This window comes from Odontesthes bonariensis, chromosome 12, assembly GCF_027942865.1.
Source record: "Odontesthes bonariensis isolate fOdoBon6 chromosome 12, fOdoBon6.hap1, whole genome shotgun sequence".
In the NCBI taxonomy this organism is placed as follows: Eukaryota; Metazoa; Chordata; class Actinopteri; order Atheriniformes; family Atherinopsidae; genus Odontesthes; species Odontesthes bonariensis.
The window spans coordinates 33,267,587-33,288,642 of record NC_134517.1 but is presented as its reverse complement, the minus strand read 5'-3'; the positions used below and the strand labels follow the sequence as shown (position 1 = coordinate 33,288,642).

The 21,056-nt window shown below is 40.2% G+C and overlaps 1 protein-coding gene across 4 annotated transcripts in view; it reads left to right on the top strand.

Moving 5' to 3' along the window:
- myo1b (myosin IB) overlaps window positions 1-13,164 on the top strand; it is a 56,677-nt gene extending 43,513 nt beyond the window's left edge. The window contains exons 14-32 of one of the 4 annotated variants that reach the window (XM_075480187.1): window positions 61-165; window positions 1,651-1,713; window positions 1,922-2,122; window positions 2,309-2,535; window positions 2,737-2,937; window positions 3,873-3,966; window positions 5,187-5,336; window positions 5,439-5,507; window positions 5,608-5,694; window positions 6,047-6,133; window positions 7,687-7,773; window positions 8,474-8,560; window positions 9,594-9,668; window positions 9,781-9,915; window positions 11,169-11,275; window positions 11,467-11,599; window positions 11,903-12,055; window positions 12,241-12,371; window positions 12,466-13,164. In XM_075480187.1, the coding sequence (XP_075336302.1) occupies window positions 61-165; window positions 1,651-1,713; window positions 1,922-2,122; window positions 2,309-2,535; window positions 2,737-2,937; window positions 3,873-3,966; window positions 5,187-5,336; window positions 5,439-5,507; window positions 5,608-5,694; window positions 6,047-6,133; window positions 7,687-7,773; window positions 8,474-8,560; window positions 9,594-9,668; window positions 9,781-9,915; window positions 11,169-11,275; window positions 11,467-11,599; window positions 11,903-12,055; window positions 12,241-12,371; window positions 12,466-12,598 (2,325 nt within the window). In that variant the 3' untranslated portion in view covers window positions 12,599-13,164. The remainder of the gene's footprint in view (window positions 1-60; window positions 166-1,650; window positions 1,714-1,921; window positions 2,123-2,308; window positions 2,536-2,736; window positions 2,938-3,872; window positions 3,967-5,186; window positions 5,337-5,438; window positions 5,508-5,607; window positions 5,695-6,046; window positions 6,134-7,686; window positions 7,774-8,473; window positions 8,561-9,593; window positions 9,669-9,780; window positions 9,916-11,168; window positions 11,276-11,466; window positions 11,600-11,902; window positions 12,056-12,240; window positions 12,372-12,465) is intronic. The other 3 variants (XM_075480188.1, XM_075480189.1, XM_075480190.1) reach the window with 3 other exon arrangements.
- Window positions 13,165-21,056: the final 7,892 nt, after the last annotated feature.

The window sequence follows — 21,056 nt, the reverse complement described above, 5'->3', positions numbered from 1 at the left end:
GCAAGTTGTGTTCCACCCCCTTCAGCATTGTGTTAATAGTTCCTGTTGCTGCTCATACAGGACAACAGCTTTGAGCAGTTCATTATCAACTACTGCAATGAGAAGCTGCAGCAGATCTTCATCGAGCTGACCTTGCGGGAGGAGCAGGAGGAGTATATCAGAGAGGTAAGTGTACACCTTCGACAAACTCCAGTCATGTAAAAGGTTGGAAATTGTTTGAATATTATTCTTTCTGATTCCAATATATCCCTAGATCAGACTCTGATGTTTTGTCATGCATCTTTCATGTACTCTGGTGTTTCTTTCACCTGAACATCATTCAAGATTTCAGTGCTCAATTTATTGTGTTGATAGTTCATCATGGCAGGCCCCCTCAGAATTGTCCCAACCTGGTCATGTCACTCATCTGTTTAACCCCTTCTGCTGTTTCACATAAATCCTACATTCTTGTCCTTGAAGCAAATGCATCTCTGCTTTGTTTATGTTTTCTATCTCATCTCTCCCGCCCTCCCCAACTTCTCCCTTCTCTGGACTCTCTGGGACGGAAATGATCCCTCACTTCATTGAGAGTAAACACTCCCCGTTGTGGGCCTTTAAGAGCTGTTTGTTTTCAAAGCTATGTGTATGAGTGCAGCAGTGGTGACCCCCACACCCCCTTTCCTACTAACGCCACAACCAATGATATTCTACCCCTGGCTTCTGTCCAGTATACTGCATGGGAAAATACCACAGAGCTGAAGAAAAGGGTAGGGGGGAGGCTACCAATCAGGAATGTGGCCAGTCACCCATCAGTTTAAGCCACACCTTCTTTTGCATCCTCCCCCTCAAAATGTCCGTCACTTTGCCTACATGGATGCATCTTCCCCACCCACTTATAGCTGTGAAGTTTGTGGGGCAAAAATGTGTTTTTCAGTGGCCATTAGCCTTTTTTAGAGGGCAGGATTTAAAGCGTACTGTTCCTCCTTTGTCTGTAGAGAATGAGGAGAGATTTGGAGGAGCGGACCTGTAAAACATAACATCTAAGCAGCAGAGACGGTCACACCTTTGAAGTTTCACAGATGTTTAGTAAATGCACATCAGTGCATTTCTTAAGTTTTAGATCAGAGAGAAGGACGTATTGGAGATGAATAACTGCAACTGTTATCAGCTGTCCAGATCCATTTGTTTTCTTTCTAGTTTTTTTTTTTTTTTTAAAAGAATTAAAAGGCAGTGCACAAAGCAGTCTTTCCCTTTATTTCCTTACCACAGAACTTTGTTAAAAGTTGTGAAGCTTTGCAGTTTGTGAAATCAAGGAACATTAAACCCTTCATTTGAAGCATTAAGCCACTACTAAATCCTCAAAGCAAAGCGTCACAAAACTATATTTCATGTTAAAAGATTATATTATGGGCACGGGTGTGTTAACAATGCAGTATAATGTATAAATTCTAACTGATAAACTGTGCAGAGTTGTCTGTAGATACCCACAGAGTCATAGCGGTACCAGCGTGGAAGAGGTGTCTGTCAAAGGGCCAAGTACTTGACCCGGTCCAGAGTGTTATTTCATGAGCCATTCAGCGCTGTAGAAGTCTGTCTGGTGTTGGAAAAATGAGCTCTCTGAAAAGATAGAAAAGCTATTGCACCCTTTGACCCTAATGTTTTATGTTGCAGGACATTGAGTGGACCAACATTGAGTATTTCAACAATGCCGTCATCTGCGACCTCATCGAGAATGTAAGTCGGCTTTCTTGGAGACCATAAAACCTTCACTCCGCTTGATTGTGTGCCTTAGAAAATACCGTAGTCTTGAATAAGTGTTTTAGCAAGGTCAGCCTTTTGTTTGGCAGAGTTTTGGAGCTCAAGACCAGCTAGAAATAAAACATGACATTTTCACCATCGACGGTTGTCTAAATTAGACCTGTGCTACATCTTATGCTTACAGAATCAAAATGGCATCATGGCCATGTTGGATGAGGAGTGCCTGAGGCCGGGGACAGTCACTGATGAGACTTTCTTGGACAAACTGAATACTATTTGTGCTGAACACCAACACTTTGAGAGTCGCCTGAGCAAAAATTCAAAGTTTCTCAATGACCACAGCCTGCCACATAACTGCTTCCGCATCCAGCACTACGCTGGCAAGGTACTGGAGACGCTGCACAGAACACCGATTTCTAAATGCAAATGAGTCAATTTTAGCAGGAACTTAAATTCATGATGCGATTAAATGTTTAAAGAGTTCTTGTAATTATGCCACGTTTTATGATGAAAGAAAGGGGGAAAACATTTAGTCACCTAGTGTCTTCTGTTTTTTCCACTTTGTGTCAAGGTGCTGTACCGTGTCGAAGGCTTCGTTGACAAGAACAATGATCTCTTGTACCGGGACCTGTCTCAGGCCATGTACAAGGCCAACCACAGCCTCATCAAACAGCTGTTCCCTGAAGGCAATCCTGCCAAAGTCAACCTAAAGAGACCACCGACTGCTGGATTCCAGTTCAAAGCATCTGTTGGCACGCTGATGAGTAACCTTCAGACCAAAAACCCAAACTACATCCGGTAAATTTGGTACCCTCATTTGTACAAAATTGTTATTGAAATCTGAACAGTTATGTCGCATTGGAAAATGTATGAATGTGTTCACTGGATAACAAGAATTACAGTTGGTTGGATAAATGGGAAGTATTTCTTTAAGGTCCCACTACGTTGCAGTATTTCCTCTGGTTTAAGCATTTGTCCTGACTTCCTCCTTCTTCTCAGGTGTATCAAGCCAAATGACAAGAAGGCATCCCACATCTTCACCGAGTCTCTGGTCCGCCATCAGGCGCGCTACCTGGGCTTGATGGAGAACGTCCGTGTGAGGAGAGCAGGCTATGCCTTCCGCCAGGCCTACGAGCCCTGCCTCGAACGCTACAAAATGCTCTGCAAAAAGACCTGGCCACACTGGAGAGGGCCTGCCAGGTAATTGGTGTGCTTATCCTGAGCCTGTGACATTAGGGGGCAGCTGGTTAGAGTGGTTGGGGGGGGGGTGATGCAAAGGGTCTTGTCACTGGAAGCTTTCCAAAACAAATTCCTCCAAGGTTTTGGTGAGAAAAATATGACCTTAGCTAAAGACACCTGGGAGCATTTCTAAATTCTTAGGTACTGAAATTCAGACTACTCCCAGCGGAGTGTATGTGACCAGTGTTAATAGGCTGTAGCTGCATTGGTCAGCTCCCAGGTGTGACTGGAGCTGTGACTGTGAGGCAATGATAATGAAGGAAAAGGGCTTATTTGGCATTCCCAAGATAAACAAAGCCTATAGGGGGAAACGATTAACTGAATCAACAGATTAGATTTGCTTTACAAGTGACTAATAGTCTAAAGTGAATGTAAACAAAACAAAAGTTTTTGAAAATGACAGCACACATATGCATTACTGAGAAAAACAGAGTTCAGGATAGTTACACATGTGAAAAGTTGTCCTCACAGAAACTAGCAGCAGGCGTGTCACATACCAGTTGTTCATCAGAAATGAATCATTGCCTCTCTGAACCACAACATGTGGAGACGTGTCATTCTTATCGGGCTCTTCCATTCCATATCGGCCAGACTTGCCTGCTTCATCCACTGCACTGGTAAAATCACTGATTCCTATCTGCGCTTCCCCACAATGGCATCTTGTTTTTCTGCCATCTCTAAGCTTTTTGAAAGGTTTTAGTCTTTGTCTCCCTTTTATATTTATCCAGGTATGTTGATATAATCAATCTCTGCCTCTCCCTCTTCATCCTCAAACCTGTTCTCCACACTATGTTAAGGGCCTCTCACTGCTTCTGTACCTTTTTTATTTTGTATGGCCACCCCCTACTTTCAAGTGTGCTTTGGATGAACCCTCTGATTCCACTTTCTTCCATTAGGGAAGGAGTGGAGGTGCTGATGGCTGACCTCCAGGTTCCAACAGAAGAATACTCTTATGGCCGTTCCAAGATCTTCATCAGGAACCCAAGAACGGTACAGGACATCCATTTTTAAATAGACTAAGCAGGCCTTTATCCCTTAATCTTGTGGTTTTCCCAGCTAGTTTTGACATCTGCTGGGTATTTCAGTAGAACAAGCTACGTTTCAGTCGAAAGGTTGAATCCAGTGTGCTCAACCACCTCATTTTCTCACAGTAAGATGTTTGTAAAGCCGGGTGGGCTGCACTTGAAGCCCCCCTAACACAGCAATTAGCATGCAAACCACCACTCTGAAAACACATGGTTTCAATTAGTTATCCTGTATAACATGGGAAATGAGTTACTCTCTGCTTGCAGGCTCCTTGACTGTTTGAGCCTGCAGGATTTGCATGCACCTTCTCTCCCACCAGAGAAAGCCCAAACAGAGGCTGAAACAACATGATCTCATGCTGGGAGAATTATTATTATTTTTTTTTTTTCATCTGAAATTGCTTGCTCCATCTGATCAGCTTATCTCCTTCTCATATCTGTAGCTGCAAAACGGCACACACAGAGTTAAGTAAAGCAGATTTTAACCCGGGGGGGAAGGGGGGGAGATTTACAGTCGCTCCACCAGGTGTTAGGCCACTACTGTGCCATGATATATCAATATTGCTTATTATTATGATAATCAACTGATAAACTGTAATATTACTGAATGCAGGTTGGTTTTTGAACAATATTTAATGCCCCTTAACTCCCATCTGTTTTATGTAATTTGATCACATCAATTAGTCTTATTGCACTTTATATATACATTTAATAATATATCATTATATTTCTGTAATGATATGAAGATAATTTCATTATCATACTTGTAGGAAAAAAAATCCGATATCATCACAGCCCTAATCCTGAAATAATATTTATGAGATTGTGTTGTTTTCCAATGTGGACTGAAGTGAACCGAAAGGCATTAAGTCCAAAGACGGACAAATACGGAGTTACAGCAGCCGATAAGTGCTATAGATCAGTCATATCAATCTCATGCTCATTCATTGTTTTCTGGCTGTAAGCCCAAACACTAAAGAGTTCTTTAATCTATAGATGGACTGGACTTTGTTCTTGTTATCGCGTCTTTGGTATTTGCTCAGATTGCAGGAAATATTTTTATTGATTGACGGGGACATTTTACGATCCAGAGGAGATATTAATAATCGACAGCTTTTCTCAACAGCCATTACACTGTATAAATGGTTCCTGTCTTGTGTACTTACTTTTTGTGTCTTCTCGTAGCTCTTTTTCCTGGAGGAGAGAAGAAGGCAGTGCCTGCAAAACCTTGCCACGCTCATTCAGAAGATCTACAGAGGCTGGAAGTGCCGCACTCATTTCCTGCTGCTGAAAAAGAGCCAGATAGTGGTGGCAGCCTGGTTCCGCCGATACACAGTGAGACCATTTTGTTAATTACACTCAAAACTTAAAGTCACATAAACACAGAGGAACACTTTGGTTCATAAAACGTCTGTTTTTTTTTTTTTCATGTGACAGCAACAAAAGAAGTACCAGCAGGTCAAGAGGGCCACCACTGTGGTGCAGTCCTACACCAGAGGCTGGCAGGTGCGCTGCTGGCTGTTGATTCACTCTTTTTGGAATGAAATTTAGCCACAAGGAAATTAGAACAAAGGCTAAATGAAAATGTTTGCTGGTTTCCCTCCAGGCCCGCAAAATTCTGAGAGAACTGAAATACCAGAAGAGATGCAAGGAGGCAGTGACCACCATCGCAGCCTACTGGCACGGCACACAGGTACGGTCTAAAGTACAGAGGGATGTCTGAGAGGGAGCATCGGCCTCTCTTTTTATCAAAACTGAAAAAAAAAATATGTATGTATTCTTCACCACATGGCTGTAAACACTTTCTTTTATTTTTTTTTCACTGTACAGCATTCCTGTCTAATGACACCTCAGTTTTGCAAGGATTTCATTCTTAAAGCTAACTTTAATGATTTTGCTGCTGTTTTTCTCTATAATCCTGCTTCTTTTGGTGATCGCACAACATTTATCTTTTGTTTCCCTACTCCTTTTCAACATTCCCTTCTCAATTTACCCCTTCACACATCTTCAACCTGTCTTACTTAACGCCCACCGCATCCCACCAGGCTCGGATGGAGCTGAGACGTCTAAAACAAGAAGTTCGGAATAAACATGCCGTGACAGTTATTTGGGCATACTGGCAGGGAACCAAGGTATTTCCACCCAGCCTTGGTGTGTTGCTGTCCCAGCTGTCTTGTCATCCCTGTTCACCACGTTCCATCTCATTCTTAGTATGAAACTGCCTAATAGCATAGCACAGCACTGCTGCTGAGTGAACCTTGGTCAGGTCACTGACCTGATATATCAGCCTTCCCGATCACTGTTTTCTGTGTTTTGGCTGTTTCATGTCAGATTGTCACTTAGGTGTCCCATTCTTATGCATAGTTCAATAATATATTGCCAATTGCACATATGAATTTGTGCCACAAACCCTTATGTAAAGACAGAATTAGTCATTTATACCAAAAATGTGACTGAAAAAGTATAAAGTCCACTCCAGATATTGAAACAGAACAAATACTATATGACTTGGTTTGAATTTGACACCAGCAGTGTGGTTCCAGACGTTTGGAACGGGTGCACCTTTACTTTTAACAGTGCTGTAAGCACTTTTCTGACAAAAGACCCACTACTGTAGTTTCTGATATTGAGTATAAGCCAGCTAGCACCTGGATTCTTTAATTATAGAGCTATGGTGTAGCAATCTGTGCACAGACAGTGTCTTGATGACATAAGTAAGACAGCTTGACTACAGCTTTTTCCCAGAAGCATATGTTGCTCGGAAACCTTTAAATATCATTCAGCATTAAATGTCCTTTGTAAATTGAAGTTGCTCATGACTATATTCGCTAATGCTTGCGCGAGAACAATTTGATTTGTCAGACCAAAATACAGTTTGTTCCTTTGAGTTTCTTGAGCCTGTTATTGTTTGTTTGTTTGTTTGTTTGTTTATTTATTTATTTATTTATTATTATTTTTTTATTAAACCCCTCTTTGTCTTTACCTCCTAGAAGATTCATCTTCTCTGGGATGCCCTTTTTATATCCTGTATACGTGCTAATTTGTTGTAAATCAGTCAAATTACTGATGAGCTCTTTTTTAGCAGATTATACCCCACGTATTGTGTTAAAAACTAAATCATCTGGGTCCTATTCCTACAAACAATTTCCCTGTTTAACCTCTGTTCCGTTAGATATAGGGTGTAAATGATTTGTAAACCGCAGCAAATCATTTGCAGTTTTTGTTCACATTTTTCACAACTTTGTTTGCAGACAGAGTGACAGCGACTTTGCTGTCAGAACTGACTAAACTACATGTTATTATCTTGCAAGATATAATTTGTTGTTGATAATCCACATTGTCTTCATATCATCATAAATGGTGTTTAAGATTGATCTGTTTTTGGTCAAAGTGTGAACCTTGCTCTTGCCAAACATGAAGCCTCGTCACTGGACAGCAGTTTTATGACACTGAAGATAACATTATCTATATACTAGGCAATTCCATTGTCGTATGTTTTCCTTTTCTTTTGAACATGGCCATAAACAGGGTTACAGAAGTGATTGTTGGGAATTCCCTCCCTTGACATCATTTCATGTTATCAGTCAGTGTTTCTTTATGATGCCTTGTCACACCAGCTCTCCTCAAACAATAAAGTTTTGACTGTCGCTGAAATAATCCTCACCCACAACCCACTTCTCATTAGGCTCGGAGAGAGCTGCGTCAGCTGAAGGAGGAGGCGAGGAATAAACATGCCGTGTCGGTCATTTGGGCCGGCTGGCAGGGCACCAAGGTATTTGGGATGCCTGTTGACTTGACTTGCAGTGACTCTCTGACTTGCCGCCTACCCCCCCTCGCCCCCCTTTCAACTCCCCATTCCACAAAAATACCTTAACATGTCCATCAGTCTGCTCGAGTCATTCCAAACATTTGTTTAGCGATATAAGCCACTTTACCATACATCTTCTCACATACTCGCTGCTAAAGTGATGAGGGGTCTTGCATATGGGACCGAAATGTTCATGGAAGCTTGTCTTTTCAGCTTTGATAGACATACAATACATCAGGGAGAGACGTGTTGTATTTTTAGCTTGTTTTCAGCTTCTTCCTCTGAGGTCCATGCCTGACTCCTGCACGCTGCCTGCTCTTTCTGCATGATTTCTTCTTCTTCTTGTGTATCTACTGCATGCTTTTGAGTTGACTTGTACTGCCTCCGTTGTGACTTTTGCGTGCTATGCAAAAAGGTTTCACTTAAAAGCACAAACTTTGTCTTTTTTACAGAAGTCTCCCTGATAAATGTCCATCTGACCAACAGTTTTCAGGAGCAGTAGCGAAGAACTTTTACTCTGTCAATGGCCACACAGGGCTTGTGTGTTTGTGTGTGTGCTTTTGACATTGCTGACCTCATTCAGAGAAGCGTTTGCCTCTTCTTCCTCTCATCTGCCGCCGCTTCATTTTTTTCCACTCTTTCTTCCCGCCCAACCCCTGAACAGGCTCGCAGGGAGCTCAGGAGACTGAAAGAAGAGGCCAGGCGTAAGAATGCTGTCGCTGTGATTTGGGCCTACTGGCAGGGACTGAAGGTACCTACCAGCCCCATGGCGCGGCCATCATCACAAAGTGTGCCACCTACTCCACACCTCTGACCCTCCTCATCCTCCTCAACCATCTTCACTGTAGTCTTAAGAAAGCCAGCCTCTGCCCAGTGTTGCAGCCTCACTTAATTCACTATTTTTGCCAAATTCTGAAACTTAGCTGCTTTATCCACACATCAGAAAGCAGCTATAAGAAGCAGATACGTACACTGTTACACTGACACAAAGATATTTGAAAATGCCTGCAATATTATTGAAAATGTTTTAATTTTGGTAGATTTATTTGAAATAAGGGAATCACCCTTATTTCACAGAAGTTAAGTTTTTATGCCGCAGATTCTCATGCAACATTTTTCTCTTCAAGACAATCATTGTCATAAAAACAGTCGTTTGAATTGGGATGATCAATTGTGGAACTTTTCTTTTCACTTGAAATGCTTTGCTGCAGATTTAAAGCAACAGAGTGCGGCAGAGGCTGTCTGCCACTCATCTGTACCCAACTTCTTACTGTCCGCGTCTCCCGTTTCTCTCTATCTAACCCACATACCTGCACTGTTTGTGTATCCAACAGTATTGGTGCTGCTAATTTCTTTGTCATCAGGTGTATGTCCTAGTTTTGGTGATTGTCTGGTTTTAGACGTAAAGGCTGCATATTGTTATGTATTTCAAAGTTAATCCTTTTCATCATAATTGACCATGTGCCTTACAGTGCACCCGTTTACAACTCAGTTTGGACCATGACGGGGAGCACGAGCGCTGTTCGTCATAACCATCATCACCTGTTCAGTAATTAATTTGAAGCAGTCCTAATTCAGATTAATTCCAGCAGAACGGAGTTCACTTTGTCTGTTCCAGTTTTTGTTGTTTGTGACTAACCAAATGTCTTGTTATTTGAATGTGCTGTTCATGTTGCTGTCATCCCTCCTTCAGTGTGCTCTTTTTCTTTCCCACTACATATGAAACTAAGAGGGGTCTTGAAGTGATTGACTGCTTATTTATTTTCATGCTTTTGCTCCAACAGGTCCGTCGAGAGTACAGAAAGTTCTTCAGGGCCAATGCAGGCAAGAAGATCTATGACTTCACCATCCAGAGAATAGTAAGCAGAGCTTGAGCATGTGCACTTTTGTAGTTATGCTTTTGTATGCATGTTTTAAGGTTTCAATGTATTGTAGAGAAATAAAAATGAATTTCTTTGTGCGTGTGTCCAGATGCAAAAATACTTCCTTGGCCTGAAGAGCAGCTTGCCCTCCATGTCTCCCATCGACAAGAGCTGGCCTGCCAGGCCTTACATCTTCTTGGATGGAGTCCACAATGAGCTCCGGAGAATCTTTCACCTCTGGAGGGTTTGTCTGACGCATTCAGCCACATTGTATTCTATTCTCGTTTTCTTGTAAACTGAGTGCAGCAGAATGTAGTCGGTATTCTTGACGCGTCAACTCTCGCAACAATGATCCTCTCAGCTAAGTTATAAAAGATGTGTAGGGAGGAGCATGTCATTACAGAACACAGTAAAAACCTGAGAAAAGAAGTGATGGATTTATACAGTTGTGAAAAAGACGGGACACCCTTTTACACAATTTTATTTATCAGATAAGAAGAAAATCTGTCCTTACAACTTATTAGAATAAAGTAGGAAAATAACCTCAGATGAATAACACATGACATATTACACTGTCATCATTTATTCAACAAAACTGAGCCAAAATGCGGAATGCGTAAAGAGGACACCCATGATTCAATAGTTTGTAGAACCTTTAGTAACAATAACTTGAGGTCATTCTTCACTTTTATATCGGCCTCTCACATCATTGTGGAGGAATTTTGGCCCTCTTTCTTTACAACTTTGCCTTAGTTTATCGACGTTTGCAGACATTAATTTATGCACAGCTCTCTTGAGGTTCCGTCACAGCATTTCAATCAGGTTGAGGGCTGGATTTGAAAAAAGAAATTAAAATGGTCCAGTCAGTCATTCTGTTGTGGATTTGCTGATGTGTTTTGTGGCTTGAGTTTTAGCCGTCGCATTGACTCTGTCCAATTTTACTGTCATAAACTTTAACATGTTAACAGAGGCCTGTAGTGTCTGAATTGTAGTTCTTGGGTTTGTTTGTGAGGTTTGTTTGATTGTTTTTTGCCATTTCTCTGAGCATTGCACAATAATATATTGGGGTGTACTTGGAGCTGGGGTGTTCACTACTAGTAAGGCTACCGTGAATGTTTTCCCACTTCTGAATAATCTTTCCCACTGCTGAATGATGGACTCCACATTGTATTAAGAATATCCTTATACCCCTTTCCAGATTGATTAGCAGCAACAATTGCTTCATTTCCATCATTGCTAATGTCTTTCCTCCTTGGCATCGTGTTGGTACACAATTGAATGCTCCAGACAAAACTTGCTCAGTTAATAATGTGCATCAGATTAGCTGCACCTGGCTTCTACTTACCCTCTTGATTCCTTTGGAAATGTCCTTAATTTTTTTCACAAACTGCTTCTGCATTTTTGGCTCATTTTAGGTCAATTGAATCTAGCATTCAAGTCACTAGTAAAGACCCAGTAAAGACAGTAGTCTCTTGTGTTTTCTTGTGATGTGTGCAGTGCAAGAAATACAGGAGCCAATTCACAGAAGAGAAGAAAACTGTCTACGAAGAGAAGCTGGAGGCAAGCGAGCTCTTCAAGGGTAAAAAGGCTCTCTACCCAAGCAGGTACCTTAAATTCACTCTTCATTCCTGCTCTTTCATTTCATCCAGTATTATATAAAAGTAACATCTATATACGTTTTGATGACTTATTGAGTGAGTTGTCTAATTCCACGTTCAGTGTAAAGCTTCAAACATCTCATGTTCCCTGTGATGCAACCATCTTTGGATGCCTTTGACTTTGTCTTTTGTCTCAGCGTGAGACAGCCTTTTAAAGGAGACTACTTGGAGATCAGCAAAAACCCGAAATATCAGAAACTCGGCAGCGCTGTGGAAGACAAGATTCTGCTGTCTGACGTGGTCAACAAGATTAACAGGGCTAATGGAAAGGTAAGGGAGCTCCAAAATATAACCCAGGGCTACAATGAGACTTTTCTGCACAGACATAGTGCATAATAATAATAATAATAACGTGTGTTTAACCAAGCTGCTCAGCAATCTGATGTTTTTTACATGTTAAGCTTATAGTCTTTTTATTCCAGTAGATGGCAGACTTTATGAATAGGTGGCTTTAATCAGAACGCTGTCCAATTTTCTAGCTCAAACATGCATTTAAAAAAGACACTTTAGTCTTATAATTTCTTCATGATGTTACCACATTGGATTGACAGATCATTTTACTCACACTTACAGTCTTCAGCCCGAATCTTCCTGCTAACCAAGAAGAACGTCATCTTGGCTGACCAGAAAACGGGCCAGTTGAAGGCCAGCGTCCCACTATCAGACCTCGCCAGTGTGTCCGTCAGCACACAAAGTGATGGCTTCTTTGCTCTTAGACTCAAAGAGGTGAGAGCGTAATTGTTTGTGTTACAGTCTTAGCAGAGTTTTATTTCTTTTTATCCAAGTTATTTCAGGAATTTGATTGCTCTGAATATAACTCTGCAAGTAAAGAAATGAATAATACCTCTTAGAGCTTGCTGAGATGATAAATTTACTATGAGCACATGAAGTCGAATTTATTTTTGCTTCAGGGGTCAACTTCAGCCATCAAAGGCGACTTCTTACTCAGCAGTGAGCACCTGATTGAAATAATCACCAAGCTGCACCGCATCGGGGCCACGGCTGCAGACAGGGAGCCGCTCAACATTGACATCTCAGACGAGTAGGAGCGCTGATATTTTGAAATACAGATCAAAGCGCTACATCTTCCTCCTGGATGATACTTCATGATTTGGCTTATGTCCCCTCTGTGACAGGTTCCTGGTGCAGTTTAAGCAGGACAAGGTATGCGTGAAATTCATCCAGGGGGTTCCAAAGAACGGCAACAGCGTTTCCTGCAAGCGCAAAAACAACCGCCTACTGGAGGTGGCTGTACCCACGACACCATAGTGCAGTCGCTCTTCTCTACTCCTGCTATTGTTCACCACTCCTCGGTCTAGGTGATGACTTGACACCAAACTCCAAAACTCTGGATTTGAAAATCGCCACACCGGTGCCCACCCTGAGTCCACAAATGTGCTGTTATTCGACCTGTTGAGTTGATTTCCTCAAGTCTTTTTTTTTCAGATTTACTATGACACCACTATAGCTGAAACCATGTGCCATTTCTTAAATTTTTTTTTGGCAGAGAAAGCCCCAAGGTGGGTTGCATGCCACAGAAATATGGTGTAAAGGTGATTTGGGTGCACAGGACTTTTGTATACCAGTGATGTTGCTAACGATTGTTCTGCCTGTATGGGAAGTAAGTTTTCAGAGAAAATTTAGTCTTTTTTTTTTTTTTTTTTTTCACAAGCTCCAGCGTCAACTAGTCTGGACTCATCTGCTTTTAAGCAGCTCTGGTTTTCAGCAAGAGGGCTTAAAATTTGAGATGAACCTTGACAGGAGATTTGGGCTTTGAGCCTGTCAGATTTTCTTCTCTGGCGAACTTGAATACTGCACTTGATTTTGCCTCCGTTTAACAAAAAGAGGATGACCTGAAAAAAAAAGAGAAAAAAAATGATTGTATGTTGTACTATTTTCTATTTTACTTGGATAAAAGCACAGTGGGCAGCTGGGGTAAATCAAAATTAAAGCATGATTGTTTTTTTAAGAGAAATTGTGAAACATTTTCATCCATTCTTATGTGCCATTGAACAGGACTTGTCATGTGTTGGTGCACAAATACAAACCATGTGGAGAACCATACAGGGGATTCATGATGTTAAATAACCAATTGATAATGATATTGATGCCAAAAAAAAATCCAAACCTGTGAATAAGAAGTGTATTAACCTTATGGCCACTGTTTGTATTTTTTGATTGCACTGAACATGTGATCAATGCTATTTCCTCCTCATAGTACTGATTGTTAAGAAAAAAAATGCCAAGCATTATTTCATCTACAGAGTAATTTTAAACTGAATTAGTATCTTAGATTTCCATGTACAAATTAAAGAAGAAAAGATGCTGACAAAGGCATTAGACCAAACACAGGAAACTGAGTTTCCCACATTAATTCTGCAATGTTTAGTAGGATTTAATGTTTTCTGACCACAAAGCGAAACCCTTGAAAGTCATATTTTGTGTGCAATACTGTCAATTGTTCTTTCTAGCAAAGCAGTAGTGAGGAACCCACAACAGTTGCCCCTCCTGTGCCATATGCTGTACATAGGCTCTGTAAGCTGTAGTCATGACACGAACAAAGGCTTGTTCAGCATCTTAGCTTTAATAGCCGTGTTTGTGAAATGGCTGTTTTTTTTTTTTAGTTTTTTTTTTTAGGTATCTTAGTGCTTGACCCACACTCTGACCTAATGCGTACTTTTCGAGGGGAAAGACCAAATATTAAGGGCAAAGGACTCTAGATTCCACATGTATCTGAAGAAATGGACCAGTTTTAACTTTTCCCACTTTCACTTCTGTAAAAAGCTCTTGGTATATTTACACAAGCCACATTTGACTATCAAAGAAGCAGGAATGCTTTATTCTCATGCATGTTGACTAGAATCTATATTCCGGTTGAGGTTTTTGTATTTTTGGTCACTGTTAGCGGGAATAATGTAACCAAACCTGGTCAAGTCATGGTTTGCAATCTGGGATATCTTGGTGTGTAACCTGATGTTTTCTTTTTTTAATGTAACGCACGACACGGGGGAAATCTAGTTGTTCCGTGCATGGAAATGAGCGAGCTGGATGGCAGTTTTGCCATTTCTTCTTGTGTGGCTGCTCTGTCTTGGTGCACTCTTGCTTGGGTAACATCTTCCTCCCAACTTTTTTTTTTTTTTTTTTTTCCCTGTTTTGTAGTTGAACAATGACTAAAACTGCAAAACATGATGTCTGCATTCTTGTGTGCCTAATGTTAATCTGTGCTAAGAGACAGAACACGGATATGTTTTAGTCGAGCTCATTGTAACATTTACAAGTATTCTTTTTTTTTTTTAAATTAAATAAAAATCAATAATAAATGTTATCCTGGATGTTTTGTGTTTTTATGCTCGAAGGACCCTATTTAGCCTCGTTGCATATCCAGCAGAGAAAGCCATATACATCACACTCTTAAACCTCAAATTCCCTCAACAGGCCATGATTGCTGTTTATCAGCATCAACAGGGGGGGTTGGTTAGAAGTCTTTTGGGGGTGAGTAGCTTTAGGGGCTGGATAGCCAAGCCTTGCATTCAAGCAGCTGGCCAGATGTTTTCCATCACATCTGGGGAGAGCTGTCCTAGGGTTAAATTCCGCGGCTTTGGGAGAGCTGCCGGCAACAGGTCTCCAGAGAGCAGCCCTCTGATTGCGCACAGAGTGGTAAAAAATAGCATACCATTTTGGGCTGCCCAGTACCCGGTTCCCACCACTCTGCAGGCTGGGAAAGGGAGGCGGAGTCTCGGCCTCCCAGTGGATATTATTCAACTCGCTGTGGGACTGTAAAGGAATTGGACAATGCAAAGTCCCATCCGATGTAAGGCCTGCAGTTTGCAAACAGTCGTGCATGAAACCAGTCAAACGGAAAGGCTGATTCAGACACAAACTTGCTTTAGTGGTGCATCCATGGCAAAACATTGCATCTTGATTACTTTTGCTATATCTTGCGTTAAATTTAACAAAGATTAAATTTGTGGTTTTACTTTAAATTTCTTTAAATCCCCCACAACAGCTTTAAGATGTATTCGTAAAAGATTGCAAAGACATTTACTGCATATGGCTGAAAGGTAGAAGAACACTATGGCCTCTGGTTTAAGCAAATAATGTGGTCAGTGCTTAATGGCACTTCAGGGATTGGGAGGTCTCTGGCGACATCTTATGGATATTATATGTAATTGCTGTTAAAGAGCAGCTGCGATTGCTGGTTTTTGTTTTAGATGCATAAAGCCTTAATAAATTGTTTTGCATTATAAAGCATTTGTTACAATCTTTACCACTTTCTTTGTGGTAAACCCATGATTGTGACTGGATTTTAGATAACCTAGTAGTTTCTTGCTTTTTCAGAAGTGACATGAAACCGATATGACAAACTTATAGGCTAAAGGGACAAACCTATTTCAATCACTCTAATTATGCTGAAAGGATAACTGAAGTTGAGCATTTTTACAAAGGACTAGTCATGCAGAAAATATTTTTCTGCGGTGCCTGTTTTAGTAAAATTTGTTGTGAAGTGATTGTTTATGTTTGTGTGTTTCAGAGCAAAATTTAAAACCAAACGGTAAAAAATGGCAACTGCAATCTACAGTACGCGCTCTCTCTTGTCTTAAATGACAGCATTTATAATTGCCCAAAGTTGAACAAATAGATAAATACATTTATGTGGTGTAATACTGGAATCATTATAGTATTAGAACAGAGTATGGTAACATACACTCTTTCAATAATTGGTTTCAGATGTTATTTATAAACTCTGCTATCCGAACCAGTGAAATTATCATGAGGTCAACAAAGGCTTGCAACATATTGTATGTGTGGTCATAATATTAGAAGTACCTGAAAATGAGACCATTGGTTTTAAGCTTGACTCTGCACTCTCGGAACACACCCACGAGGTTTGAAGTAGAGTGGACAAATGGTTGGAAAGAGCAAATAGATTCCATATCAAAAAAGTGGGACGATCTATGCTGTTGAACTGTGAGGCAAGCCTTTTTACATTTTTTTTTTTGTCTTAATGAAGTTAATTTAATTAACATTCAAGTTTTAAAACTGTACATCCCAGTTATGCCAGTAACCCCTAACATCTTAAAGGTATTTGTACAGCTTTTTTCAAACAGCAGTGCAACCCAATTTGTTTTATAGAGCAAAAGTAAAACTTAAAAGGACACAAGCATGGAGAGAAAAAAAAGAGAGAAAGAATAACTTTTAGAAAGGAACATTTACATAAAGCAGTAAAATAATGGCGAAATGGCATCAAAAACAGGCAAATTAGGGTTAAATATACAAAATACAAAAAAGGCATTTTAAAATAAGTAGTGTACAAAAACCAAACAAAGCTTTAAGCTTAGTCTTAAACGCAGATCGTGTGTAATGACCATGCAGATGGAGAAAGTAATAAATAACCAGATTTTTCTGTGTACTATGTGAGAATTTCAAAATTTGTGTAATAAGTCATTGGAACGGACAGAAGTTGCTTACTGAACTGGCATCTCTCCAAAGCTCCAGTGCGTTTAAGTGTGCTTACAGGAGTAAAAAATGGCACCAAATGTGACACAACCGTGAGTGTACAGAAGTGTGCTGCGGCATCTGATTTAATGACACCTTTTTCTGTTGGCAGGGTATTCACACACTCGTTTCCAACACTCCTACCAAATTGTCCGTGTTGAGCAAGTGGTAAAGCAAATGGTCATTGGACATCATCATCTTACTCTTTCATTCTCTCATGCACAGTGGCTGCTCGTTCCTGGCTTGCCATGGCCTGAGGATAAAATCTGTCTGAGAAATGGTTTGTGCTTTGATGCTAAGATAGAGCTTACCTAATGGTGGTGGTCAAGATGAATGGGAGGCCTGGGGGGACAATTGATACAACTGATAATGGTTTGTACTCTTTTCAGCCCCTTTTGTGGAGCTGATCCTCAAAGCATGGCGGATGGCCTCATAAATGGTGACTGGAGGGTGGGGGCTCTCATTGTTCCCAATGTCGGTTGTCGTTGCTCAGCGCACAGCTCGCTTTCTTGAGAGCAACAAAAAATAGTTTTTTTAAATTTTTTTTATCCCCCATAAACCTGTGATATAAGATATTGTTAAATCTTGGTATGTGTCATTCATCAAAAGTTGTTGCTCAGGTCTTTTGACCGGTATGACAGCAGGCACTTGCGGCCTCCCACTAAAGGAGTTGTGTAGCAGTACAGCTCAGACACTAGAGGACAGTCCAATCCCAGTCTCCAAGACATTCAGATCACCAACTTGTCCAGATCTGAACATTGAGCCCTTTGACATGAGTTTTGTTTTTTGTTTCTTCAAAGCTGATTTAAAATTGTTTCAGCAATCAGAATCAAGTTTTTTGTGTATGTGGATTTTGTGTATGTGGAAAAATGTGGATTTTTAATTTGACATTAAAGTGAGTTTGGGATGGAGGTATTGACATCCTATCATGCATGATAGTGCGCAGCTTATTATTGCTGTAGGTGCTAGAGGAGAAGCTTGTTTGAATATCTTACAGTTTCAAATACAGAGACACACTGAGTTTTGTTGAGTACCAATGAGTGGTTGCTCGCCGTAGCAGAGCGCTCCTACAGACTCAATGTTGAAAGTTTCTTAGAGGGCTGCCATGAGAAGTGATTTTTTTTTTTCTCTCTTTAAAATATCTCAAACCTCCAAAGGTTCACAGCACTTTGAGCAAATGCTACGCTGTAGATTTTACCTTGGGGTCAATTCATGTCACACAGTGTTGCAACCCAAACCATTTTGACATTCACTGCAGATGATCTTTCTACATGGATGCTTTGCAGTTGGAAAAGTGTGCCAAAGTAAACACCTGTCTGATAAGAAAGTGACAAGGTGTAAAATCCCCTAAATGGCTCACACTCAAACTGCTAAGAATATTTTGAGGTTGGAGTTGTTTTGAATGGCAAAACATTTGCTCCTTTCATGGCCTCCTTCTGGAGAATTTCTGCCTCTTTAAAGATTGCTATATATACACACACAACCCTACTTAAAGACAAAAAAAAATCCCTCAGAGTATTCTGTGTCTCACTTGCAGTAGACTGGAATCACAGGGCTCTCAGTTTGGAGAAACAGGGAGAATTAAGGTGGAGCTAAGCTAAAAGCTATTCAGAAAAGCAATTCATTTTTTTGGAATCTAAATCAACTCGGACCCCAAAAAAAAAAATAGTGAATAGTTTGATTGGCAGTTATTACTGTGGATCTTAACACAGCATGTATTCTGAGTTAGACAGTGTTTTACTTTCTAAGTGCATTGTCTCAACCGTTGAATATCCACGTAGCAACACCGTGTGGCAACGTGGAAAGTGTTACACAGACATAGTCCTAGTAACTGTCTGATGCAGTAGTAAAAATACACATATGCACTGCTTTGTGAATTTTGAGATTTGACTTGTTTTAGAGGTTGAAAAATTTGCTCTTCTCATGGCTCTATTTTGAGTAGGTTCCAGTAGGTAACGTCTGACAGCTCTCTACTTACAGTTTTTTTTTTTTATTGCTAACAAGCATTGTTCAATACTGAAACTACCTTTTCAAAACTCTTCACACAGTCTGCATTCAACACATGCATCTCAGCAAAACACTTCAGCTCTCCTCCAAAATGCTTTCTTAGCAACAAAACACATCATACATGTCTCAAAATGACAAAGATTTAAATGTGGCGAGCAGTAATAGTTATTTTTTTTCCTCATCATTCTGTTTTGATTGTGTTTTGTTGTGTTTTGAACAAAGTGTGTTAGCATTTGAAAAATATGCCACGAAAGTATAGTGTTTTGGAGGTGGTGCACTATGATTGAGATGCATTTTGTATGAAAGCAATGAAAAACGAATTCACAGTTTGCTCCATATAGACTACTGTTGTGCAGACTGTGTGAAGAGTTTTGAAAATGTAGTTTCAGTATGAACAATGCTTGTTAGCAATCGAAAAAAAAAATGTAAATGTAGCCAAGGACAGAGTACACCGCCTCTGCAATGTTGTGGACTGAAAGCTAAAAAAGGAGAAACTAAAGTAAATTAGTTACTTTCCTTCCCTGGACTTGTCATTTCATTTCAACCATGAAATACACCAAATTCAAATCTCATTTTGCTGTAAATACATCATGCAATTAAACTTAGTAAAAGCTAAAGAGTTCAATAAAATTTAACAGCAAGCTAATGATAGAGCCTCACCAGCTGTACACTGACAGCCAGGCATGGGGTTAATTGGTCTAATTTGCCTTAATTGGCTGCACTTGTGGAGGCATGCATAAAGCACCCTCCTTGTAGAATGTCAGTCAATGAGTCTTAACACTAGCTTTTTAAAAAGAATAAAATAAACCCTATATTTTTGTAAACCTGTGTGTTCAGTCTCTTTTTAAGCTATGGCCCAATGAGCCCGGTCATCACATACGACCTACGTCGCTCTTAATTTAAACACGGAGTGGACTCAATTTGAATATTAAGCAGCACCAATGTAAAAGAAAATGTGACCCGTAAACATGCTAAAAGACACGTGATGACAAATTAATTTGATACTAAAGTAAGCATGAGGGCTTCCTTCACACCTTCCTAACGTATCTGAAATAACATGAAAAGTGCTCAACCTTTACAGACCAGTCCCGTGGCAAAACAGGAAATAGTCAGGCAAAATTAATCTGCTGATTTGTGTCTATAGAGATGATTGAGTCCCATCCTGACCACTAGTGCCTTCAAGTCACTTTGTTTTGAAATGTCTTTTTTAGTTAGGTATTAAAGGTTAAGTAATAGAAACGAGATATCTAAGGTCCAAAATTGAGGTGGTTAGGGCTACAAAAACTTAACAAAACAAAAGCAACAACTACAACAAAAAAGGAATGTTGGATCAAAATATTATTTTCATGACTTAATGGCTGCCAAGTCCAGCCCTCAAAGTTTAACACAAAAAAAACGGCTAGACACACAAACCACAGCATGTCCTACTGATTTTTTAAATTTCTCCTAGATGTTTGTGATGGATTGTCTCTGTCAGCTCAAACTGACAGTTTTCTGTTGCATGAAAACAATGCATTAGTTTTTCTGTGAGACTGGGCCCACCAGATGTGTGTTATTCAAGATAGCTTCGTCATTGACTAAAAGAATAATAACTGATGAGAGACATGATTTTTGTCACAATCTTAGAAATATTTATTGAATGCTCATTTGAGATCATCTCAGAGTTTATATAACTGAAAAATGCATACATTAAATATGATGTTGCACCAGCCTCAACCAATTGTCCATCTGCTTTAACTTTGACATGCGAAAAGGACTGTGATTGCTTTGAGAACACAGAAAAGCATGAACTATGGACTAAGACATCAAAACTGTCCTTCGGCAAGTTTTTATTTCTTTTCTTTACTTGACATCTTAGAAACAACTTGTTTTTAGAAACTTGTTTTTAGGAAGCATTAAGCATATGACAAGTTGGAGTGAGAATGTGTTTCTTTTTCTTCCTTTTGACCTGGTGGCATCATCAGTGACGTTCTAAATTAAACATATGAGCACTAACTATGTCCTTTGCATAATGTTGCAACAAAGCTAATTTATCCTCCAGCCTAAATGTCAGCAACCCACTCAGCAGATCTGATGGATCTAATGAGCACTAGTTAGGAGGGGTGAATAATAGACTAACTGATGTAATGATACATTAGATTGCATGTTCCTTTAACAGGTTATCATGGCATGACTTGCTTCTCTGCCTGAAGGCTGCTGGCTGGACAGAATTGCCTATGTCTTA